Source organism: Electrophorus electricus, chromosome 6 (assembly GCF_013358815.1).
Source record: "Electrophorus electricus isolate fEleEle1 chromosome 6, fEleEle1.pri, whole genome shotgun sequence".
Classification (NCBI taxonomy): domain Eukaryota; kingdom Metazoa; phylum Chordata; class Actinopteri; order Gymnotiformes; family Gymnotidae; genus Electrophorus; species Electrophorus electricus.
The window spans coordinates 17,088,087-17,114,533 of NC_049540.1; the positions used below are offsets into that span (position 1 = coordinate 17,088,087).

The window sequence follows — 26,447 nt, forward strand, 5'->3', positions numbered from 1 at the left end:
TTGGGTTTGAATGTTAGCAGGCTAAATCGATGTAGGATTATTTACCTACAGCTGCTAGAAGGGTCGCTCCTCTGAGATGGCATGTGGTAGGTAAATACTTCCTCCAGTTCTTCTCTGCTTGGAACAAAAGTGTGAAAACTCATTTTCCTCAAGATATTATAGAATATTTATTGGCATGGCAGTTCACTCAGGATTCAAATAACCTGGGGTTATACTTTACCGGTCATTTCATAGTATATTAGACGGCAGAATCGTTACTGACATAATGGATCAGGACAGGACTTAAATTACTGAGGAACATGGGTAATAATTACCTTACTCCATCGCCCCATGTAAAACAAATCCTGTCCTAACAGGACTTTAGAATCCTAATTTAACTGTTCGTCATCTGCCTTTAGGCAACAATTTGAAGTTCAGTGTTGTTGTAATATTGTCTCAGCACTGAGTGAGGATGAAGTATGCTTTTGAAATGCAACCCGCTCTTCTCCGGTGAGCAAAAGCTTCCCCTCACACTGATATTCCCCAAACTGGGAGTGTGTGAATGCGGTCGGGAAGTGTAATATCTCACATGTGCGTGTCTGGGTAGATGAATCAGATAATCTCATGATCTGCGTGACCTCCTTTATTCCGCACAAGTGCACGGGGAGGCCATTGGCCGAGGCTGGAGGATTGCGAGAGCAGGCCTGGCCGTAACACGAAACTCATATAACTGCCTTGCCCTGCCTTGCCTCAGAAGGGAGGCAGGGATGACTGGGCGAGGGAAACGGGGGGCAGGCGCTGAACTTGGCAGCTGGAGTGGAAATGCAACTCTGATGCGCTCTCACAGTAGGAGGGCCCATCAGAATGCCTTTCAGAAGGTTCTGAGCTGAATAACTTAAGAACTCCCTTCAGGGGATGTTGTCTTGCTTTTTATCCAGACACACCCGCAGACGATCAGAGATGGAGCATGAAAAGCCCACAACTGGGTTACGGTCATGTGCACTTGAAGGGAGTTTGATATGCTGCATGCGTTCTTGGTTCCTCAGTCTGAGGTTGCTGAAATGGTGAGGGTTCTTCAAATACCTGCATGATTCTCAATTAAAATGTAATCATAGTCCTTACACAATGGTACATGACAATACAAAGATTTTGTTTTCATTAGACTGGACTTTGGATGTGCAAAAATAATAACCAGCATCATCAGCAGGCACATGGTGGTGCATAGTGGGCAGCACATGGTGAAAAAAAAAAAAAATATTTTAAATATTCACCACTTTTAAGTATTCCTTTTTGTCTCTTTTAAGCAGGCCCAAAATTATGCAAGAACAACACAATTGTGCAAGTATAAAATCATTAAGAAACCGCCAAGAATTGTTTTTTTCTTTAGTTTATTGTGATGTGAAATGATGTAATATTAAACAACACTTGAAAATGAATCACCTCATTAGCTCTTTTAGTGGACGTTTCGGGTGCTGGGTGGAAGCTTGTATTTTTGTTTGTGTTGTAGTCGATCAGCTGAAACAAATTTATCATACTGCTGCTTTTAGTTGTGCCTTTTGACATACCTTACACTTTTCATTAATTTGTTCCGCATCTGACTTTTCAAATTCCATACTGGTCACAGTTTCCCCTTCAGTCATGGTTCCCCTGTAGCTTTGTTTTTATTTTATTTTAGTTTATTTTTGTCTCTGCCCTATTTACACCTTGTCTTCCTGTCTTGTGTTGTTGGTCATTGGTGTTATCTCGTGTTTCACTTTTTATCTCCATTTTTACCATGTGGTCTGGTGTCTTGCCTGACCACAGACTGTGTTGATGATGATGATGATGATGATGATAATGGATTTTCTGAAATAAATGTCGCTCATCGTCGCATGTGTCCTGCCACAGTTCACTTCATGTTACCAAATCTCTACCGAGCTCCCTTCATGTTACAGAATCACTAATAAGCTCTTCTCTCTGGACTGCTGCCTATTTTCCTTATTATACCTTTCTTAAAATCTGGTCACATTTTGAAAATTGTGTTAAAACATTAATTCGAATTAATTCATGGAAATCGCCAAGGCTTAATCTGCTTAATCTGCAGGACAGGACAGGACGGTCAGGGCACCTGCAACCTGGCATTAAATGTCTGTATGCAGCAGTACCACATGACTGCTTAAGTTCCTCACTAATGATTAAATCTATCTTGAATGGGAACGACTGTGTCCAAATGTCTCCATAGATGACAAGCTGTCAGCACAGTGGGCCAGAGAACCAGTGGAGATAACATGTGTATTGACTTGTGTGTGTCTGGGTGTGGTGGTGGATATGCATTGGAGGGTGTGCACTTGTGCGTACTCTGCAGATGAGCAGATGCACCACATCTTCACAGGCTGGTATGCGAGGCTTTTTTCAGTTTGTGGTGCCATTTGTGCAGTGATAGATCGCTAGAATGGGATGGCAAGCCTTTTACGTAGCACTCCGAAATGGAGGCAGAGTGCTAAATGGCGTGAGCCCTGAGTCTGTGGCTCCCTCTGACCCTGTCCCTCCAAAGTACACATTAGCATTGCCTCATATTAGGGAACCTGCGTCGGTTGATGCCGTTCAGCTGCTTAGCTCTGGTGTTTGCCATGGGAGTGGGTGTTTGGTTGGGGGCAGTTCCCAAGCCCACGTGTAACATACCGTTGCCGTCTTCTGCTGCAGCCTGGAGATATCCGTGAACAGCCAGATAGTCATCTGATCGTCAGCAGGAAAGGGAGGCAGACTGAGCAACAGCAGGCAGTTGTTTGGAAAAGTGTTTAAAGGGTTGATGAGGTGGCTGAGAGACATCACGCTTCCTATAGATACTTTAAATAGATATAGGGCTGTGCAGATATTTACACTTCTAATATTTACACTAATATTTACACTTAGAAGTTAGATATTTGAAAGGGAGTTCAAACTTTTTTTTTATGCTCTCTTGTGTGCTGTGCTGTCTGTTTGTCTGTTTGTCTGTTTGTTTGTTTGTTTGTTTGTTTGTTTGTTTGTTTGTTTGTTTGTTGTCAGGCTATGCCCAGCCTGACAACCTTCACATGTAGGTGGCAAACTGGAAACCTAGATCACTCTGCACGTGTGCATGCTTGCATCTAACTATGTGTGTATGTGTGTGAGACCCATGTGTTAACTAGTAAATAAATTAGTTACTTGCATATGAGAGGGCAATTGAAACCTGCATCCCACATTCTGCAGGGCTAAGCAGACACTGCAACACTGTTTTCCGTAGGTATTGAGGTTCCTGCCCTATTTTTTTTTTCCAGTACAGCACAGTAACCACATAAAAGCCACTAAACAAGCAGACTTACATTATCACTGTATTTTCAAAAGGTCATTGCTTTTGGTTGCAATAACGCTAACTCTGCTTTATAAGTTTAATATGCAAGCCCACATCCTAACGCTCAACTGCACCAGATTTAAGAATTCTTGGACCCGCTCGAAGGCGCCACAGTCGTGCATGAGTCACACAGCACACACGTTGCCGGGCTAGTGCGGGAAACCCACGGCCGTATGATCAATGGACCACAGGAGGCAGAAGCAGCGGCTTCACGATTTTGATCCGCAGATGGACCTGAGCCAGTGGAGTCCAAATCTGTCACTATGTAAACTGCTAAGTGTCCAGCACAGAAGTCCACAGAGAAGCCGACCCCGTCGGCCTAAAGAGTCGCCTGATCAACCATTCCCTTGGGGGTGGCGACGGTGCGTTCACCGAAGCCGCTTTCACCTTGTGTGAGAATGAAAAGAATGCAATGTCACGACTTGCCACATTGCTAATATTAGCTGACATTTGTCTTGGAAGCCATGCAGCACTTGAAGTGGCAACAGTCTGGACTGCGTGAGTCTGCTTCGGTTTGCTTTTTTTTTGGGCAGTGGACATAATGATGATTCACATTGCTGTAAGGTCGTTCCAAGCGTAGTTCCGAAAGTGAACCGACGGGGCGGGGGGGGGGGGGGGGGGGGGGGGGGGGTCACCTGCCGATGTCCAGCCCATCCTCCCTTCACATGAATAGTATCATCTGTCCTGTGATAGTCCCAGACTGCCTGCAGCTTGAATTTAGGTAAGACTTGTTTGAGCTGCTTGTCCCTTTTGTCAAATATAAACATTCTTTTGGCAACAAGGGCCTGAATAGTGCTAAAGCAAAACAGTATCCCTTAACGTGAAACCATTATCTCCCTTTGTTGTGATCTTCCAGTCAGTCAGGGTGGGGAATTTTTTTTTTTTTTTTTTTTTTTTTTTTTTTTTCTGGTGTTATGTTGGGGGTGTCTGGTGGCGGGTGGCCTATTGTATGCCTTGTGGATGGTGGTTAAATATGTTTTGTCACTAGACAGCACCTTGGGTGAACACAACCACATGCTGTGTTTGGGTTATAGTGGCCATATCAGTGAACTGTTTGAAGCTCCATGCTGGGGATCTTGTTCTGGTGGTTGTTGTGATGGTAGACTGTTCAGAGGGTTCTTGGGTCAATATTTGAATAAATATTCATTACTGCGCAGTAGACTCGACTTGTCCATTCATATTTTCTTACTATGGGTCATAGTGTTTATAATTATACATCTGTTTCTCTAGTAGATTGCTTGCTGGAACAGCCTTAGTCATACAGCTTTGATACGTTTGTATCTTTTTGAAGATATGGTTTCACCAAATGTGTTGCCAGTACACCAATTTGCCCAGGCAATTTTTAGATTTTTATAATCACCTGGAATTGGGATCCAGTTTGGTCCTTTAAAATCATACTTTGTTCTTGCGTCTCTGCTCACCCCACAGCTCAGCGCCCCGGCCAGATGGTCCCACCACCTCCTCTGGCCCCGCCTCCGGCCCCGCACGGCCCACCTCCAAGATCTGCCTTGTCTGCTCAGATGAGGCGTCGGGATGCCACTACGGCGTGCTCACCTGTGGCAGCTGCAAGGTCTTCTTCAAAAGAGCTGTAGAAGGTGAATGTACAAGATCCTTCCATGGTGCCATAACCCGCAGGGCCCCGCCCCCCGTGACCAAAGACCCAAACTCAGTTGATGCACAGTGGTTGAAGCATGCATGTGATTGTTGCTCTGTTTGTTTGTTTTTGTTTTTTGTTGTTGATTCTTTTTTATATTGTTTTACCACTAATCTAATGTAGCCCTGTTTGTGTGTGTGTGTGTGTGTGTTTGCAGTCCCTAGTCTGTGTTTTGCAGTCAAATGCTTTGCCACAGTGATGAGTAAAGTAGTAAAGGGCTGCACACGTTTTGGATATCGACATTTCCATGACATACAAGCGCAAACAGTTGATGCCATTTTGCAGATATGTACTGAGGGTGCGTTTCATTGGCTCAGCCTTTTCCAGGCCGTCTGCAGGCACTGGGTTTTAGCATTAGCGTAATATAGCATAAAGCCAGAGCACGTTTCCTCATATCTCAACTGTAAGGAAAGTAGGAAGTTCACATTGCAGTATGTCATAGGTGCTGCAGAGGCAGGTGGCAGCATCTGTATCCCACTGACAGGAAAACAATCCAAACAACCTTTTTTGCCCTCAAACAAGGGTGCGTGCCGTTCACTTTAAAGCTTGAAGACATGATGTGACGAATTACAATCCCCTCCACCACTATCACAAATTTATTTTTCTCATCTCTGCTGTTGTGAGAATCACTAAATGCTTCCGTATATCTGCAAGGGCTTCACCACGGGCCGCCGTAAAGCGAATTTCCGCCGAACACCCATGCCTCGGTCTGTGCCGACCTAGAGCCCACCGCCGCTTTCTGTCTGACCTTGCCTCCGGCCCCGGGGCACCACAGCTACAGTCACCGCATGCCCAACTGTGCACCCCACCACATCGAGTCTCCATCTAGTAACAGAGTACTGGTGACACCTCAGGTGTGAATAGTGCATGTAATACTAGTATAGGTGAGCAGGGTCCCGTCATTATGCACGTCTTCAATTCAATTGACCCGTCCTGCTTAGAAGAGTAATCCCAAATTCAGTCTGGTTGTCTCTTAGATGCACAACCTAAAAAGCTTATACAAGATTATGTTCGCTTATATTACAAAAATGCTGATATGCTGAGAAGCATTCAACACAGAAACGACCTTCTGGTGTAGCAGGTCAGAATTGCTCTCCCATCATAATGTGAACAGAAGGCTGTTCTTGCCAAGCAGGCCCAGTATAAATAAAAAAAATAACAGATATGAATGAGAAAAAACAAAACAAAACTGCAAGCATTTATTTACATAAAGCACATAAAGCATTCGCTCATGACAAATGATCTGCCACTTCAGCCTGTATCACGGTTGTTGTCATCAATGTGTACTACATGACTTGAGCTCTGTTTTCGTTTATATCTGTTATTTTTGTTTCTCTCCCCCAATTTCTACGGTTGTTCTGGCAATGGTGAAGGATGGAGAGCACGACAAAACACAGATGGTAAATAAACTCACCTTTTAATCATGCTTCTGCTTCCTGTTATGCCCCGCCCCCATCCCATCCATCTCCCCTCCCCTTACAACTCAACACGTAATCTACTACGCTCGGTTTGCATGCGTATCGTGATTTGTTGGGTGGGGGGGAGGATCCCACAGTAATCTCGCTCGACTCGAGTTCCAATTGTCCTGCGTTATATGACCACAGTGAACGAGTGAATTATAGTGGTCCGGACCATAGACGTCTGGCACCATCAACGTCCTAGAAACAAAGTTTTCCATTTTGGTGTGGTCGTTTGCCTGCCCACATGGCTGTTCCATTTGAGTTGTTGGGTTAAATCGCTCAAGGGTGGGCTGAGCCCATCAAAACAGTTTAGGGGTGGAGGTGTGGGGGGAGGGGACTCGCAACAGTCTGCAGAATTATGATGAGGCTTAGTCTTTCTGTCTCATCTTTTTCTCAACTGTCTCAGTTCAGTGTAGCTTCAAAGGTCCTGGTGTACTCTGTTTCAGAGAACTGCCATTGTGCCTTTTTGTGTGTGTGGAGGCTGGAAATGTCAATTACGAATTGTAAACAGGCTCTTTAATTGCGACAGCAAGTTGCATTAATCACAATGTTCTGCTGAAGGTAAATTACAAACAGCGGACACTGCGTGCCGATTGGCACGATTTGTTCAGCTCCAGAGGGAAAACATGGCTAAAACCATCTCCCCTGACTCTAACGGGCGGGGGTGGCTCTTCCAGCGTCATGGGATGTGCTTGGCAAATGTTTGTCTGGGTGCTACCAAATTTGTTGTGACACCACATTGGTCATGACAGGCTACGTACAAATCTTATGAGGGACATGTGTGTTCCCCATGCTGCAGGTTGGCATGTGCGCCTGTCGCCATTTGCGTCACCTTGCAAAATCAGATTCTTAATTGACTTCTCTTACTCGCAGCACATAAACGGGCTTTTTTTTTTTTTTTCCCCCGCCTCCATTGTCCGCACTCTCCTTAATTGGCCTGTAGCTCTGTGAGGGCTGGTTGCCCAATGCACTGCACAGGTCAGTACTGTCCTTGCTATACTGCAGACCCGACCCTTCGCCTTTACCAGCCCAGGTGCCTCAGAGCGTGGAAAACGGCGCACAGCACCGAAGAGTCTGATGCCCTGTCTGTAGATGTATTTAACCTCCTCTAAGTCAAATGCTTCAGCAAGAGTACAAGCCGGAATACAGTGTCGGAGATCACATCTCAAAAACCCCGTCTGTCCAGCTACCGGATTACTGTGGGCCCTATGCTGTTTGTCTCTGCGGTGGGGCTATGGGCGGGTCACTGGCCACTCTCTCGCCCCTCACCCCGGCCCTCTCTCTTGCCCCTCTCTTGCAGGCCAACACAACTACCTTTGCGCTGGGAGGAACGACTGCATCATCGACAAGATCCGCCGCAAGAACTGCCCCGCCTGTCGCTTCCGCAAATGCCTCCAAGCGGGCATGAACCTGGAAGGTAACGTTACCGTCTCTTAATCCCACCTGCAGCCCCCCCCCCCAACTTTGTTAATCCACATGAAACCCACTGGCGCAGGTTCAATAGAGCTCCGCCCTCCACAGGACTGCGTCCTGCAGGAGGCAGCAGCTTTCCCGGGCAGCGGCCCAGAGAACACAGCACACGGTTCTCGAAACGGGACCGTGCCACTTTAAGAACATGGCAGCAATTCATCCGCCATTATGCACTTCGTGGAGCACACGTGCACTCATCTGTTTGCTTGCCAGTGTAAAACTGTGCATGATGCATTTGTTAGAAGCTTGGTGGTGGGGGGCGGTGTTAAACTGGTGTCTACTGATGCAACAGTAAGACTACTGAATCTGGGGTTCAGTCACGCTCTTAGTTGCCATAGAAACATTTATAGTGCAAAATTAAGGGGGTAAAAAAGAAGGATAAAATGAAACTAAATTGAATGGTAACCTCCTAAGCACAAGAGCTGAGTGAATGAATATTAGCGTGGAAGCCACTCTGAGGTAATGTTAACGAAATTGCACAGGTCAGGTTTTACGATATTTCATTGTGATGTGGGGAGATGAGGCCGTGTACATTCATGGCGCAGCTCAGTCAGTGACTGCTAGCCTGGCTCCAGCCCCCTGGAGCTTAGCACTGCGGTTTCAGCTAGGCCCCTGACTTTTATTGGCCAGGCTTTATTTCGGTGCAGTTTTTAGCCAGAGACTCACTCATGAGCATCAAGGTGCTTCAACCAGGCTGCAGAATGGGGGGAACAGAAATAAAATGCTAAAGCAGCCAAGAAGAGTACAACATAGGTAAATATAGAACATCTGTCCACTTGCGGCCTACTTTTTAAAAGAAACTCCCACTCTGTTCCTTTCAGCCACTTTATAAGGTACACAATCCTATGATTGCATTTTATAGGTGTACAATTACTGACTTTAGCTCATCTGTTGTATGTAGAGCATGGTGCTGCTAACACCAAGGTCATGGGTTCGTTTCCCAGGGAGCGCACGTTCTGTTCTGCGCTCATGGCAGTGGCTGTTGCACTGCTGTAGAACAGGCCAACAGTGTTGGAGATTTTAGATATGGGTGTCAGATTCAAAATTAGTTATAATGAATTTTTTAGAGCAGACGTTGTCACAAAGCAGCTCTGTGAGCGTGTGGGTCCAGATACATAATGAGGACGCCGAAGGAGACAGTGACAGTAGCACAAGAAAAACTCCTTGGGTGGGATTGAGGAGCAGATCTTGGGAGGACTTTGGTTTGATTGCTGGGCAGTGAGTGACCTGCACCTAAACATATCCAGTGTGGAGTGTTCTTTTTTTATTACTGTAGTGAGCTGAAAATATTCCTAAACGTTAATGTATCAGAATGTAACAGAACTGTGGCATAAAGTCGTAGTTGTAATGATAAAGGGAAAATGTGCCCAAACTTGCACCAGAACAGGGGTAAAAAAAAAAATTAAAAAAATACACTGGCATTAAACTGAACTGGATTTGAAAAAAGATTATATGAAAGGCCGTGTTTTTTATGAGTATTTCATAGAAAATAGCAGCTCAGCAAGGCTGCCATTTTTGGCACTGTGCCATTTGCCTTAATGTCCTTAGTGTGCACAAAGGTCATCACTACTCTTTGAGTGTTGGCTGTTCTTGCATCCGCCCCATCCTGGTTTCAGCACGGAAAAACAAGAAGCTAATCCGGCTGAAGGGTCAGCAGCCGCCGGCCGCCTGTGCCTCTGTGTTGCCCCTGTCCGAGGAGCGGGCATGCACGCTGGTGCCCAAGTCTATGCCGCAGCTGATGCCCACCATGCTATCCCTACTCAAAGCCATCGAGCCCGAGATTGTCTACTCCGGCTATGACAGCACCCTCCCGGACACCTCCACCCGCCTCATGACCACCCTCAACAGGCTGGGTGGCCGCCAAGTCATCTCTGCCGTCAAGTGGGCCAAGGCTCTACCAGGTAAGGCCAGCACCCTGCTGGCTTCCAAAGGGCTGATTAAGATGAGAAAGCGCACACATGGTTAGCGAATAACCCCACCCCCCTTGCTCCGATTTTTACGTAAGAGCCACATGCTTCACCAGACACAGCCACAGAGAACGCCGGCACTTCAACTCTCGCCAGCCGTTGCAAACAGCCATTTCGTACATCATGCACTCATCCACTGGGACCCGGGCAAGGATGTTGTTGTTATAAACATTTCATGATTTTACTGTCCTATTTGGCGAGCCGTGCAACTCATTACGCAGACTGAACTGTTTCAGACCTGTTGCCAACTTTATGAAATAAAATGAAATTTGGCCAGGAAACAAGAATATTTTCAGTCTTTAGATGTTAATCATGAAGATTATTACCATGCAATTGCCCCCTCTTATCGGCAATAGCAGCATTCTGGCTGTTTGTTCCTGTCATGTCCATCTATTGAAAGCAGTGCCATTCAAACTCGGGTTGGGTGGGTGGGGATGGTCACTAGCCTGGGAGAGATGGTGGCTACACATGGACCACCTCCGCAGGGCGAGTCAGGTGAAGTTCCTGAGCTCTCCTCCAGACATCCCCTGCTGATGTGCTGAGGCTCATGTGCACCAAAGAAACCCATATGTGTGTCAGGCATTTTCCCACCGTGCCCTGCAGCGGGCCTGTGGGGAAGCCGGCAGGGTTATTCCTCTGATGACAGCTGAGTCATTCCCTTCTATTATGTCTCATCACATCTTCAAAGGAGAGTATGACGGCACGAGTGGGCCGACTTAATTCATCTCCAACACTTGTTTGTTAAAACCATTGATTTAGTGAAGGAGTGAAGCGTATTATAGCAGCAGAAGTGACATTTCCAGTGCGTGCGTGCGTGCGTGTATGTACAGGTTTCCGGAGCCTGCACCTGGATGACCAGATGACGCTGCTCCAGTGCTCCTGGCTCTTCCTCATGTCCTTCAGCCTGGGCTGGCGCTCCTACCAGCAGTGCAACGCAGGCATGCTCTGTTTCGCCCCCGACCTCGTCATTAATGAGTGAGCTCAGCACCTCTCAGTTGCTTTCATCATTTGTCTGTTGTCATTTACTTTTGAGGAAAAAGAAAAAGGGAGTCAAAATTGCAGCACCCCAGGCGACAAGGCAAGGCGGCCCCTTCCATGACCTCATGTCCCCTGTGCCATGTGAACTTCTGGCTGCCTCTTGGTCTGGTCCAACCCTGGCTTGTGTGCTGTCCAAAACGTGGCTCCATGGTGTCTGCCTCAGCGAGTGTCACTTCACTGAGAACATGAGTCAAAGGGCGGGTCCGCTCAGCGGATGAGAAACCGTGCCCGGGTGACCCGAACTGGGGCTAACCGTTGGTGGGCTGTCGTTTCAGGGAGCGCATGAAGTTGCCCTACATGGGTGAGCAGTGCAGGCAGATGCTGAAGATCGCCAACGAGCTGGTGAGGCTGCAGGTCTCCTACGACGAGTACCTCTGCATGAAAGTCCTTCTGCTCCTCAGCACAGGTGAGCACCCTTTACACCTTTTTCCTCTCCATTTTGTTTCGCAGGGTTTCGTTTTCCCCCTGTCGCCCGCGCTTTGGCCGCTCTGTTACAATCATGGCCTCTGCGGTAAGGTGGAAGTCTCATAGGTCTTTGTTGTGCCACTGGACTGCTCTCTGGGCTCGAGTACAGAGCATGCCTTACTTTCAGCAAGCTGCGTGTGCACAGATGGGCGAGGCTCATCTTCACTAAACGATGAAGACGGTGTCTTCATTGCACTTGGGTTCATTGCACTTGGGTTTTTTGTTTGCAGTCCTGATGGCTCAGGACTTGTAGGCACGACTATATTTGTTCATTATTTGAAAGGGAGCTAAGAGACCAGTCTTTAGTCTCTAGAGCGATAGCGTACTAGGTGGGGCTTCTTTATAACACTGATGAATTGAAAGCATCAGTCAGCAACTGGCGGGTAACTGTGGACACTAGACAATTAAAGTCAATGCAAAGGAAATTCAGAGATTTGTTTTTAAACACATTTGTACAAGTTGAAAAATAACTGCAGAAAGCATGAAAAGATGTGGAATTAAACTGTTTAGACCTGTTTAAACAGTTTCCAGGGCCTGGATCATGGCTCATATGGCTCGATGATACACTGGAGCCATGCATAGCATGACCCTCCCCCAAACATTGTAACATTATCTAAACTAGAGTCCCTAGTTATGAAATGTTATATTGCCTCTCAGTTTTGTTCCCTGAGTTTCTGCTGAGGCTGTACTGCTTGAAGGGCCTCCATAGCAACTGTGTTGTGCCCTTCTGTGGTAATGGCATTGCTCTTAATGCCCTGGACCTCTTTTGTGTGCAATCATATATGCAAGCACCGCAGACCACTCCTCCGGTGCCAGTAAGTCATCCCAAAATGACCAAACACAGATATCTATTGGGAAGGGCTTTTTAAAATGGAATAGCATGTCTTTAAGAATGACATGCTTGATTGATGTTGAAGCCAGTGATATGACTGTGTCTTCAGCTCTGTAACATGAAGAAGAAGAATAGAATTTTATTAGCAAGTGCCTTTCAGGATACCCAAGGACACTACATTATCAAAATGTAAGGGCTGATGTAAGTAAAATAAGACTCTTTAAGCATGAAAACAAAATGAAATTAAAAGAAAGGAACTAAAGTTTAAAAAGAGATCATGAATGGTTAGATCTAGAATAAATGTAAAATATTTAGTTAGGGTCTAAGTATGAGGGAAAGCAATCTGGAAGAGATGTTTTCAGTTGTTTTTTGAATGAGAAGCAGTAAGGTAAGGAGGTGCAGAGACCATGAAAGGATTTAAAAACCATAAGAAGGATTTTATACTGTATGTTGAAGTGGACATGAAGCCAGCGTAAGTGACCTAAAGTAGAAGTAACATGAACCTACCATCTGGTATGGGTCAGAAACCCTAGCAACTGAGTTCTGGACATACAGTAACTTCTTGAGTCCACAGGCAGGAGGGCTAAAGAGAACAGCATTGCTGTAGTTCATTCTGGATGTATGTGGGAGAGGGTGGTAGTGTTCTTGAGAGGGAAATGTGCAGTTTAATTGATGTTTTTGATGTGGCCCTAAAATAACAATTTGGAGTCAAAAATGTATTCCTAATGTAGGTGACAGAGGTCATAATAAAAGCTGGACAAGACAGCCAGGGTAGAATGTTCAATTTTATTCAGGGTAGCTGGGGATGCAATTAGTAAGACCTCAAATTTTTCAGTATTTTAATTTTAGAAAGTTCTTTAGCCATCCAGGTTTTAAGATCAGCCAAACACTTAATTGGAGCATCAGGCTGAGAGTCTGTCAGTGGATTTAGCATCTATGTAAAATTTGTGCATCATCCACAGAGCAGTGGAACTGGAGGCCATGCTCTCTAATAATATCACCAAGAAGTATTGATAGTAACAAATAAAAAGCCAAGAACTGATCCATGGAGCACACCATGGGAGAGGTGAAAAAGGATCAGACCTAAACTGACCAAGATATACAAGCTGCTGTCTGTCTGTATAATATGACCTAAACTGTGAAAGTACTGTTTCAGATGCCAATCAAGTCCTTAATTCAGCATAGTATTATGACAACGTCTAATGTAACAAAGAGGTCCAGGAGAACCCAGAGTCCGCTGCAATCAACAAATCATTACTAATCCTAACCAGAGATGTTTCTGTGCTGTGGTTAACTGAACCTGGACTGTTTAAATAGGTTGTTGGAAGGTAATTGATCTTTCAGCTGGGAGGCCACCACACACTCAAGCAACTTAGAAAAGCAAGGTTAGAAAGAAATAAATAAATCTTGAGGGCCAAGCCCTGGCTTCTTTAGAACTGGAGTGCCCATTTATATAGTAGCCCATTTTAGACTGGGCAGGACTGAGTCAGATATAAGAGAAGCATTGATGCCTTTAGTTATCAGATGGCAAAGAGAGAGAGAAAACAGGGTTTAACCAAGGGGGCAGACTTACAGTGATGCTTGAAAAGTTGTGAACCCTTTAGAGGTTTCTATATTTCTATATAAATATATAGATTTATTGCATAAATCTGACCTAAAACTTCAGGTTCTCACACAAGTCCTAGAAGTAGATAAAGAGAGACAAATCAAACAAATGAGACAAAAAATATTAGACTCTGTCATGTATTTATTGAAGAAAATGATCCAATATTACATATGTGAGTGACAAAAGTATGTGAACCTTTAGGATTATCAGATAAATTGAATATGAAAGGCACCGTTTTATTTAAAGAACAGGGATCTAGAAAGGTTTTTTTCACAACACATTTGTGGAAGTGTATTATGGTGTGAACAAAGGAGATTTTTGAGCACCTCAGAAGAAGAGTTGTTGATGCTCATCATGTTGGAAAAGGTTACAAAGCCATCTGTAAAGAGTTTGGACTCCACCTATTCACAGTCAAGACCGTCATTCTCCCCAGGAATGGTTGACCAACAAAGATCACGCCAAGAGCAAGCTATGTAGTAGTCCGCAAGGTCACAAAGGAAGCCAAGGTAACTGCTAGGCAAGTAAAGGCCTTTCTCACATTGGTTGAGGTTAATGTTCATGAATCCACTGGGGTGAAAGTTAAAAAAAAAAGCTGTTAACAAGAGGATATTTGGGTTAGCCATAGACATCTGGAGAATTTGGGTATCTACATAGACTGCTGGAGTTCAAGTTTGGTTTATTTGTCACGTACATAGTCATACACGGTATAACTCGCAGTGAAATGGTTTGAGAGTGCTCTGTTCAATCTGAGGGAGAAAAAAAACGGGTGCATAAGGGGGGGGAATACACACACACACACACACACACATATATATATATATAATATAACAATGTATGTACAATATATGTATAATATGTATATATACACAATGTATATATGGATATATGTGTATGTACACAATGTACAATTCCATTTTACAAATTTACAGATTTACAGTTACATGTTGGTGGTGGTCCCCACAGTTTCTCAGTTTCCCTGATTCAGGACCCGCATGGCCTGTGGGATGGGTGGGGTGCTTCACAATCCTCCCAGCCTTAGTCTGGCACCACTTGTAATAGATGACCTGCAGGTCAGGAAGTTCCGTATGAGTGATGCGCTCTGTTGAACGCACCACCCTCTGGAGTGCTTGTCTGTCCTGCTTGGTGCTGTTCCCAAACCAGACTGTGATGTTCCCCGTGAGGATGTTCTCGATAGTGCAGGTGTAGAAGTTCCGCAGTACCTTATAGTTGTAAATGGATATTATCCAGCTCATGATTGAAGAAAAAAAAAAAAAAGCAGAATAGTTTTTCCTAAACAAAAAAAAAAGCTTTTTAGCTCTCAAATTAGTTTGAGAGAAGCCCTCTGCTCGGCAAGCCTTTTACTGCTCAGTATTCTAGTAGATACCATTTGATGTTGAATAACAGACTTTTAATTGACATTTAAAGAATCGTTTTATGCCTTTCAGATTGCTCTAAAAATTAACCTTTAAAGAAAAAAAACAAGGCACTTAGGTGAGCTTTGATTGATTGATTGCTTTTTGAAGAAATGGAAATTGCATTCCCCCCACCCCCCCCCCCCCCAAAAAAAAAAAAAAAAAACCCCACTACCAAGCCATCCCTTCCCCCTTTGCATTATTGCTCTGGCAATGCTAAGGGCACGGCTGGGCTTCACATACCCTTCATCTCGCCAACACAGTTTTGTTTCCAGAGGGATTAGATGCCTAAATATTTTCTGTCCAGAGGCTTCAAAACAGGTCTTTAAAGTCATCCAGGACTCAACAGTCGAGCCACCTCTGGGTCAGACTTCACTTTTAACCAAGACTCCTCATCAGATAACGTCCGAGGAGAAAATGGCATGACGTTGGCATTGGCCTTGTCAGGCAGAGCCCAGAGTTAATCCCAGCATCCCTGAATTCCAAACCCACTCACCTGTGTTAGTAGGTCTCATCTCTGCTGCCATAGGAAACAGCACCAGCTTCAGAATGGTTGATGTTTCCTTTGGATTTGCATATATTCCAGTGATTAAGTAGGTGATCATGCAGGCAACATGTACAGGCTTTTACAGTTTTGGAAATGCTTTCACGTCAATAAAATGTGCAGTATAGCTACTTATTTGTAAATTACGTTGTGCTTATTAATGTACATAAATTCTATCATTCAAAATACTAAACATGCTGACCGCAAAATGATACAATTGAATATAGAAAGGAACTGAGTAATGAATGATGGAAATAAATATTATTTGGTTCTGCTTTTGACTTGTTTCTAATGTGTCTCTGTGATTTAACTTCATTTCCCTGTCATGAGTCTGATTTGAATTCATTCTGACATACTGACCGTGTGCAATTTGACTTCATTCTGACATTGACATGTGTGTGATTTTGTTCATCGCAGTACCAAAGGACGGCCTGAAGAGCCAGGCGGTGTTTGATGAAATTCGCATGACCTATATTAAGGAGCTGGGCAAAGCCATCGTGAAGCGGGACGAGAACTCCAGCCAGAACTGGCAGAGGTTCTACCAGCTCACCAAGCTTTTGGACTCCATGCAGGAGGTAAGCTTTTCTTTGTGCCTCGGAGCAGAAAACAGACGCACCAAGGCATGTCTATCCAATAGCAAGAGTAATGCCATATCCAACACCGCAGCCTGTCAGTTTTATAGCTGCCTGCTTGTTATATTGCCAGTCCGGGATGGGGAGTGAACTATGCTGAACCTTCATGTTTGTTCTGCAGATGGTGGAGGGGTTGCTGAATTTCTGCTTCTACACGTTCGTGAACAAGTCCCTGAGCGTGGAGTTCCCAGAGATGCTGGCCGAGATCATCAGCAACCAGCTGCCAAAGATCAAGGACGGCACCGTCAAGCCGCTCCTCTTTCACCAGAAATGACTGCCAATGATGCCGATGCCTTAACACTGCCATGAGCCCTACCCCCAGCCTGACAGCCATGCGCAACACAGAGCACGCCCGCTGCCCCGAGTACGCCCACCTGCCAGAGTAGGCCCTCAGTTATGAAGGACTGGGCGAATGAGACCATGCCTTTATTTGGTGTGTGTGTGGGTTTGTGGGTGTGGGGGTGTGTGTGTGTCGTTCACAGAGCATGGGGGAAAAAAATCTGAGAGACAGATGATGGGGAATGATTTTTGGCAGTGCTGAGAAAAAGATGAACACATTTTCAGCGCTTTACTGTCATGAACCCCAGCGAACCATTAACCTGGACTAGGCCAATTTTACAGATTTCAACAACAATGGAATATTTTCTATAGATTTTTTTCTATTGATTTCTTTGCATGTACACTGCTGCGTTATTTACAAAGGTATATCAGAAAAGGGAAAATGTGCCTTTAAAAAAAAAAAAAGGAAAAAAAAGCTATTTCTCTGTCCAGTGCAAGTAAATGGCATATCCGCTGTTTGTGTTCTTGTCTTGTGCCTGTCACGACCTTTCCACTTTCAAAGTCTTTCAAAGCCGCTGCATCGGTTTGCTAACCGTGGCAGCCCAGCAACGCTCAGAGGGGGACAGTGTCGAGAGGATCGCGGGGCTTTCATATCAGGTGCTTGCAAGACTGCTGCCCAACACACAGCCCACTGGAAACAAACAACACTTTCAGTTTGTATGTTGAGGTTTTGAATTGCCACGTGCTTTTCTAGAAGCAAAATTCATACCTCATTGTTTTTACAGACGGGCATTGTTTTTTTCGGTGGGCAAAAGAAAAAAAAACAAAACATCAGCATTAATCCTAGTACTAATCCTACAAGCTGGTTCCTTTCAGAAACAAGAAAGTAAAGTGAGATTTCTCCCTTTCGAAAAGCACACCGAAAATTGAAAACCTTTCTTTTATTGCTCATCATGTTGGCGACAGGCAACCGAAGCAAACCTGAAAAGGAAAAATATTCTTTGGGTGGAGTTCCCCCTTTACCCGGCACACAGCCACCGTTGATGACCTCAGATCGGCTGTCCTATCAGTACCCACCTGTCAGGAACCAGCCCTCAGGAGTGTATCCCGTAGTATTTAAAGAGGAGTGGGAATGATTGGGGGGAGGGGGGGGGGTTGCCAGGGGCAGGGAGCCACAGCTATATGCCACGGTACTGTCCTGTGGGATCTCCTGGGAAACACCTGTGGTGCCAGTGTGGAAAAGTACCAGTGGATGTGGTTTTTGACAGGGACAGAAATCTGTTTGATCTGAGAGACGAAGCAATTGCCATGCGTCCCTCACACAAGCCTTTAAGTGAGATCCGTTCATGACTTTCAGGACTGTGCACATTGATTCATGGCGCTTGAAAGTATTAGAGAACGCTTTTGTTCCTGCTTAGTGTGACTGGCATTTGTTTAAGTGCAAAGAAAAATTCCCTGTCCACAAAAGCACTAGATTAGGCTGTGTGTATGTCAAAAGACCACTTGGATTCTCTAAGGGAGGACCGATGCAGCTTGTGCGCATACAAATAATTTAAAAAGATTGTTTTCAAACTTCATAACATGTCTGTCTACCAATTTGTTTTTTAAGACCCTTTTAAAAGTGTTTTGGATGGAGTTCATTTAATAAATGCAAGTTCTTAAGCCTTAAGATAGGGTCACCAACCCAGCTATAAGACGTCTGACCGTTGGAGGGCATCGGTGACGGACTGTTCTCTGTATTCAGAAAATTGTGTTCTGCACTTTTGGCTCTAGCTGGTCCTCATCAGTGCTGTTTTGAGTGATTGTGCACATTGTATCTCCGTCGATGATTGGCCATGAGGGAGAGCTTTCTGATTGGCTGTTCAGTATAAATTTGACATCAAATGAGAATTTACACACAAACTGCATAAGGGTTTTTTATGTCACATTATAGCTTGATCTGTAGAGGCAATGTGCTAGGCTAACATTTTATTTTGCTACAGGGAAAATGTCTAGTGAACAGATGGAGCATTTTTCATTACCTTGTTACCATATGCAATTTTATGGCAGGGAGGCGCTCGAGAAGAGATGGGAGTCACTCAGAACTCACCTATAATCATTTTAAGAAGCCTGCAACATCGGGAAGCAGCAGTTTTTCTTTTGAGTTCTCTTTTGCGCAGGCGCAGAATGTACATGTATGTCATTTGTTGTGTTCAAGTGTAAATACCCACAAGTGACGTGGGCAACAGTGTGCTGACAGAAGTCGATCATCAGTCACTCGCAGTTGCTATCAGTTATTCACTGTCAGGTTGGTGTTTCCCTGTGTCCTTTTCACATTTGGACCAGTGGGTTAACTGCAAGTTCACAGTTTAAAAAAAAAAAAGGGGGGAGGGGGGGAACAAAACAGTGTTTACACTGTTCACTATCTTCGCACGATCTCACTTCTTTCCCTCAGGGTTATGTCGACGAAGGGTAATGTGTTTTGGATTTCCTTTCACATACACAGCAATGTTCCCAAGGCCCGAGCCACTGTGTCACACAGTCATTCTAGCCCCCTTCATTCGTCCTAGAAGAAACATACTTTTGCTATATAGCATGATTTGAAGCATATGCCTTCCTAGCAAATAGACTGAAAAGAATGATTTGTGCAGATTGGTTTTGAATGGGCAAAATCATCAATGGGTTTTGTAAGTAGTGTCTTTGTTTTGTACTATTAATTCACAGTAGGCCTTGAAGGGAGACAGTGAGCCATAAGAGGTGTTTGAATTCAGGAATACTTATCCAACAGCCACTCTAGAAAACTGAATTGTCTGGAATCCTTCACTAATTTAAATATTACAATTCTATTTCATATTTGAATCGCTTTACTACAGAAAATTGTATTGCGTGACACTTTTATCATTTTTGTTTGTATTTTGTAAACAAAAAAATTGCACATTTACTTTTTAAAAACTTGTTATAATGGTTGACTTGTAAATGTATATGTAAATGTAAATTCTATAAATCAATAGGAAAGTCAAGAGAGATCACTGTTTTTAAAAAACCACAGGTTGGGATTTAAAGTACAGAGGGACAAGGGACTGGAATAACTCATTTTGTATAGTGCAAAAGAATGACCAAAGCAAAGTGGATAATTAAACAAAACTGGTGTTTCTGAAGCAGTTACATTTTACAGTAGCACTTATCCCAAGTCTAGAATGTATTGTTTGCTCTCCTTTTCTATTTCTTTTGTAAAGTTCTAGGAATTTGGCCTAATGTGTACTGCTGTGAAAATCAAGTTACTTCAAAAGAAAAAAAAAAGTGTGGGAGGACGTGTGATAAAACTGTGTGAAGAGAATCTACCAGAGCTCGGGAATTTGCACTACCCTAATACTGGTCTAAGAAAGCCTGTTTTGTACAAAATCCATGCAAATGTTATCTTTAAAGATTAAGGGCCGATTATGTTTCACTTGTATATGGCTTATATTCAAGTCTGTTTTGTTTGTATTTCATTTATGTAAATGTAATCCAGCGTAAAGAATAATGTCTATTTGTTTTAAAGAAAAAATAGTTTTGTATTACACTTAAGTAGTCAATGTCGATCTTTACACCTATTTGATTAAATGTTCTACACAAAGTCATTTTGTGTGGGAGGGCAGTCTTTCTTCTATTGTGTTTGCCATGTGTGGGATTAGTATGTGACCTTTTCTGACCCAATTTTCTCATGTCTACACGGGTAGAATTACAGAAAAGGCTAGATCCTTTCTTTCCATTGGTCAGGCTGCAGTTAGGTCACCGCTTGTCTTTTTTTAAAAGCCACATTTTCATAAAAACCATTGACATCATCGAAACTAACAGATTTATAGAACTTTCTTGCATATAATTCTGAATTTGTGTAAGTTATTGCTTAAAGGTTTATTAATCAAAGTAAAGGCTAAATTGTTGGCTCAGGAGAAGGTTTGGAGTTGCGTATCAGTATAATCAGGATGGTGTGATGTTCTCAATGTCCTACATTTTGTGCTATATCAGGTGCACTCTGTGAATTAATTACTACGTGATTACTATGTGCTTTGTGTGTGTTGTGATGCCACCTGTTTGGCTCAATTCCCTGATTTCAGAAACCAAGAACTGAGTGCAGTCTGGTGGTTTCCATGCGCTCCAGACATCACGGTGCCTCTGCTGAACCACACCATATTTTCTCACTGCTACTGGTAGTCATGGTCGTTGGAGTCCCTTGATGGTGCACAAGGGCTCGACACCGCAGAGTGGCATAATGTGCCCACAGTACAATCTTTGAGAAGAATTAATTCTAGGCAAAAATGCATGAAACGACAAACTACAGGAGATGATCTCTGTAGGAAGAACTAGGATGGACTTGCACTGCCACCCTGATAGGCCTCCTGAAGGAAACCTCCTGTGTGTAAGCACTAAATCACTCATGACTGCGTAAAGTTTTCACTGCTGCTGTTCTTAACCTACTCTACTCGGTGAGACCAGCATGCTGGGAAAACCATGGAGAACCGACCTCACTCGCATGGTTTTCCCTTGGAAGCTCTGCAGAGGTTTGCAATGCCATCATTGCTGAAACATCCTAATTTGGTTTGGTCTCTGCCAAAAGCCCCTGAGGTGTATTAGCACACCCTTTAACATTGTGCTGCACAGCCACAAAGAATGTGTAAAGCTTCGCTAGTGAGCAAATCCCTGTGCCAAACAGAAAGATTAAGTGACCATAAATAAACAAATACACCATCTCTTAGAATTTCATCATAAACCTTTAATGACCTGAAGATCCTCATCCAGATTCATCATTTAATATTCAAAGCAATTGAAAGCTCCAAAAACTTTATAGCTTTTTTTTTTTTTTAATGTAAAAAGCAAGTGCGAGGCCAAAAGACAATTAAGTTAGTAAGGCAGAGTACAAAATATAAATTTTTACATAAAAATTTGACCTTATCAGCTATTCTCAATTATTTACAATGTTGATACACTCCAGGAGAGCACAGACCTCAACTGAGAGGATGTATCATAAATAATTGTGGCATATATACCACTACAGAGTTTGATTCACATTAAGAATTATTTTAAATTTTACCTTATTTACATACTTGCTCAGAGGGGGAGGAGGTTTCTTAAATACAAGAGCATGCACATTCAAGAACCCTAAAGGTGGTCTTTCCACGGTTAGCATGTTTCTCTTGGTAGCTCTAAATATAGGAAGATGTGATAGATGGAAGGTGGGACATTTCACAAGCTCCACCTTCTTAGGAACACTGAGCATAGGTCACCCAGCCTCCAGCGGTGGGCCAAGGCAGGCAAACGGCAAGTGCACACACTCACTGTGTTCCTGCAGGAGGAGACCAGCAAAAAAAAAAAAAAGGAAAGCAAAGAACAGGTTTAGGTCCCCCTGGAAAGCGATCAGCTGCTTGACTGTGGGAGTGGCTCCCGATATATGAGACTAGGTGTATATACATCAACCACTTTCTCTCCTTGAATTTGACTTTTGAGGATGCTTTACAGCATGACATTGCATTCTGGGAGGCACAGAATAATGAAGTGTTGTGGGGAACAGCCAAGAATTCTGGCCATCAATCATATGCACACAAACACAAACATTTGATCTTTGCTCTGAATTTTAGATTCACAGCCGTCTCGAAACCCGCGGTTGCCTCCCACCAACTCTCATCAGACCTCTCCTGACTCGGTGGCAGTTCATATTTCAGTTGAGAGCTACATAAATTCCACATAGTTCTCGGGTATTAACCCCGTTCGCCCGTCCAGTGTGCCCTCCAACCAGCCTGGTTCTCTTGATGGATGAACTGGGTGGGGGTTAGAGAAGAGGATGGTCAAATACACACAGTACATCGTTATGGATTACAACAAAATTTTTATTTCCTCTATTTTCACCTCATCTGAATAATATAAAAATGAAAATAACTCATGCTTGGTAACTGCCCTTTGTGATGCTGGTCATTTTTATTAAATAATTACATACTTTATTGGCATTTCTAATTATTCTGTTTGCATCACTTTGTGTCTCTTGCCCAGGAGGGCATTGGGAATTGAGTTTTCTGCGTGCCTCAAATGTAGCCTGAATAACGGCAAGACAAGTTGGCTTCTGCGCCTTTGTTTTTTGCACAGCAGCCTTGCGTCTAAGCACCGGTGCTCGGGATCACCAATTAGCGGAATGCAAACTGCATGATGCTGATTGCTCCAAGCTTCTAATCCTAGTCTAGTCCGCTGCAACATCTGCAAACGAGCCCTGGAGATCTGTCGCCGCTCGCACTCTATCAGCACGGAGGAGGAGCTTTGATCATCCAACTTTTGCCTCCACATCAAACGCATCCATGAAGACTGTGTGTGTGGGGCTCACCTACCGATATGGTGACGAGCTGTGATAACAGCGTTCATTGCATAACGGTGCACCAGAGCTAATCACGTGTGCTGGCGGTTTCCTTGACTTTAAGCACCCAGCAGGCTTTATGACACACCAATCACCCTTGCTGCTTGGTGACTTCCATTATCTGGCTAAATTTAAGGGCCATAAAGCTCAGAACCCATATGCCATCTTGGCCAACCACGCAGGCAGGTTGAGGTGGACATATCAAGGCAGGGGCCTGATGGATAACATACTGGTATGGCTTTTATTAAAGACCAGTAGGCCCCGGGAATGTGTAATCGACTAGCGGAGCAGGGAGTTTTGCAGGGTGGAAGATTGCGCCAGACGGGAACTCACCATTCTCGAATATCGTCCCCGCGAAGAAAGAGAGCTCTGAGTCATGTTCAGCCTTGCAGGCGTACAGTGCCCGGGCTTTCTGTGGCGCAGGGCTGGGAGGGAGAGAGGGGGGGAGGAAATCACCTCTGATTGAACGGCTCAGGGCTCGGAAAGAGACCCGAGTGGCCCAAGTTCCTCTTTTTCCGCCATTGAAAAACATGGTGATTTACAATTTTCTAATAAAAAAGGAACTCTCCCCTTTAGGAAACTACTAGGTGCTTGAGAATAGAAACAAAGGTGCCACAAAAGGTTTGGTTTTAGCGCATGGCGCCACAGATGTTAAGGTGCCCCAAAGCAGCATGGAAAAGGCAGAAAGGGGACGAGGGTGGCAGACGTGGCTGGACACACCTGAGAGGAGGAGACTCGCCGGAGGAGGTGGGCTGGGGGCTGGAGGGGGCAGAGAACATCGGCCAGGAAGGGGAGCGGGGCGAGGTGGGGCTGTTATTCATTCGCATTCACACATGCACACACACACACACACACACACACACACACACACACACACACACACACACACACACACACACACACACACACACACACACGGAGTGAGTGGTGAACAGATATACAGGTTAATAGAAGCTGCTAAGAGACAGATGTTTCACTTTGTTAGACTTGTATTATGGGTATGTGTCAAATAAAGTACATGTACACCGAGGTGATAACAGTGCTAATGAGATGGAAAGAGTTTTAGTGTTAATATGAGAATATTAGCAATCCAGGCAAGTTGTTCTGACCAGGCAATGAGCTATAAAATAATAAATATCCAGAGTCCAGAGTAATATGCAATGCAAAAAGTGCTTACAATAATGAATAATTATCTTTCCTTAAATGTTATTTAAACCTTTTTTAAGTGTGATTTAGTGATGACTGATTAATTAGTGTACTTATCTCAACAAGAAGTCATTTAACCAGTTACATCTAAATCTCGTTCTGCTCCAATATGCAACCGTTAGCGTTGAGGGTTTCTAAGTCACTGTAATATAAAGTCTTGAAGTCATGAACACTTTGACAATTAGCTGGTCTTTTGCAAGATATTTCTCATAATATTTAAAATGAAAACTTGTTAAGAATTTTACAGAATTTTACTCATGATCGTGCTAGACAATAACAGCCAGGAAACTCAACACTGTACCCTCAGGTAGTCTAAGGTAACAGCATATCACAAGTGCTACTATCAGATTACAATACCACTCAGTCTTACCTTGCTGAGATACTGCCACAGCCTTTCGGATTTGGACTGGAATACAAAAGAAAGGAAAATGGGTCTTTGGTTTATTTCTCCTGTGTAATGCAATTTGCAGTGTCGAAGAAAACACAATAGGTCATATGTGGGTGGGTGTATGTGTGTTCTACTTTTTTACTATCTCTCTCTCTCTCTCTCTCTCTCTCTCTCTCTTCTGAAGACATTTAGCAAAAAATGACCTCCCACATGCTTCCACAAGGCATGGAATAAAATCTAATTTCTTATAGAAACTGTAAGATACTGCTAATACAGTGATATCGTGTTTCCTAGTAGTTCTTCGCTGTTATTTCTATCTTGTGGTAAGACCTGATAAAGGACAGAATGTGTCTGATCGACTGATCACCCATGCCTGTCGTGTGATAGTGATTCCCCAGAAATGCATAATATGGAAAGTTTGTAGATTCCTGGAAAGGCGCAGCATACCTTCAGGTTTGAGCATTCTCGTGAGTAATCCGCTCAATCTCCACCCAAGTATGTCACTGAACTATTATTTATGCCTTAACTCTAAGATATGGTGCAGTGCTATGCCCTGTTACCTATTTAAATAAATTTTAGCGTATAATCCTCCATTTAATTAAAATAAAATACCAACATATATATATATATATATATATATATATATATATATATATATATATATAGAGAGAAAGAGAGAGAGAGAGAGAGAGAGAGAGAGAGAGAGAATTTAACTATTTTTCTCACAGAATCCAGGTGCCTAGATGCTAATGCCATCTTTTCACACCTAGCCTTTCACCTGACTTGAAGCATCCTATCCTCTACAGCACTTCCTTCTACCTAGCAGCTGGTACACTGACAAACACCCACTCCAAGGTCGTGCACACAGTGCAGACAGAGCAATGGCACTTGACATTTTTTTAAAAATGTAAATGTAAATGTAAGGCTTTCCGTTCTAATTCTCTCTCGTTCTTAAGCAGCCCACAGACAACAAAGTCTTCCTTTGTTCCATGATTTCCTGCGTGCCGTTACTAAGAACATGGAACGCCACTGACAGGAGGGGATGTCAAATGAATCCTACATCTGCCTTTTCACATACTCATCCACTTATGTGCTCAATCATGCTAACAGACTCGCCGTTTAAATATGGCATTTAGGGATATTCATATCAATGGGGCAGTTACTCCACACTTGCACACGATCAGGCAGAGTCCTTATGTAAAGGACATGGGGTAATGGAGTTTGTGGCCAAGGTGGCGTCGCATACAATCACTTCCTCTCCTGAACCGATGATCATTCATTCAGAGGTTGCCATGGGAACGACCTGACCTAACTTGGGTAGATAAAGTAACATGTAATTCATAGCTCTGGTTCCCTAGCTCAATAATAGGTTACATTTGATCTATTATTTGACATTTTCAATTCCCAACAATTACCGCAAAGACAAATTCATAGCTTGACACGCTAATTCCGTGTCCTACTGTTAGTCCAAATTACTCCAGTAATTTCTATTCATGGCATACTTCCATTAACTAAAGAGCAGTCTTTGTGGAATCAATGCTCTGCACAAATGCGGACCTAATGGCAACCAAACGTGACCTCTTTATTTTTACTGACTTGGGGTCCATCATGTCATCTTGGATAACGGCCTAAACACTCTTGCACGTTCACCCTGAGCAGCAGGTGTGAAGCCTGTACTTCTCCCCAGCACTGAGTGAACTAATGGGAGGGTTTCTCAGCTGATGGCTTGGTGGCACGGCTCGGACGTGGGGGGCTCTTTGGAAGATGGCTCTGTTGCACCCGCCGGGACTTGTTAATCCTGGAGAGGA

At 43.9% G+C, this 26,447-nt stretch overlaps 2 protein-coding genes across 5 annotated transcripts in view; one reads left to right on the plus strand and one right to left on the minus strand.

The window, feature by feature from the left end:
• LOC113585513 (glucocorticoid receptor) overlaps positions 1–20,286 on the plus strand; it is a 42,699-nt gene extending 22,413 nt beyond the window's left edge. For 2 of the 3 annotated variants that reach the window (XM_027023037.2, XM_027023038.2), the window contains exons 3-10: positions 4,757–4,923; positions 6,356–6,382; positions 7,743–7,859; positions 9,529–9,813; positions 10,710–10,854; positions 11,193–11,323; positions 16,194–16,351; positions 16,530–20,286. In XM_027023037.2, coding sequence (XP_026878838.2) covers positions 4,757–4,923; positions 6,356–6,382; positions 7,743–7,859; positions 9,529–9,813; positions 10,710–10,854; positions 11,193–11,323; positions 16,194–16,351; positions 16,530–16,682 — 1,183 coding nt within the window. In that variant the 3' untranslated portion in view covers positions 16,683–20,286. The remainder of the gene's footprint in view (positions 1–4,756; positions 4,924–6,355; positions 6,383–7,742; positions 7,860–9,528; positions 9,814–10,709; positions 10,855–11,192; positions 11,324–16,193; positions 16,352–16,529) is intronic. The other variant, XM_027023039.2, reaches the window with a different exon arrangement.
• A 1,112-nt stretch (positions 20,287–21,398) lies between these two features.
• The window catches only part of LOC113585514 (rho GTPase-activating protein 26), a 52,290-nt gene continuing 47,241 nt past the window's right edge, over positions 21,399–26,447 (minus strand). The window contains exons 21-24 of one of the 2 annotated variants that reach the window (XM_035527036.1): positions 24,622–24,657; positions 23,766–23,855; positions 23,379–23,470; positions 21,399–22,461 (exon numbers count right to left, since the gene is read on the minus strand). In XM_035527036.1, coding sequence (XP_035382929.1) covers positions 22,373–22,461; positions 23,379–23,470; positions 23,766–23,855; positions 24,622–24,657 — 307 coding nt within the window. In that variant the 3' untranslated portion in view covers positions 21,399–22,372. The remainder of the gene's footprint in view (positions 22,462–23,378; positions 23,471–23,765; positions 23,856–24,621; positions 24,658–26,447) is intronic. The other variant, XM_035527037.1, reaches the window with a different exon arrangement.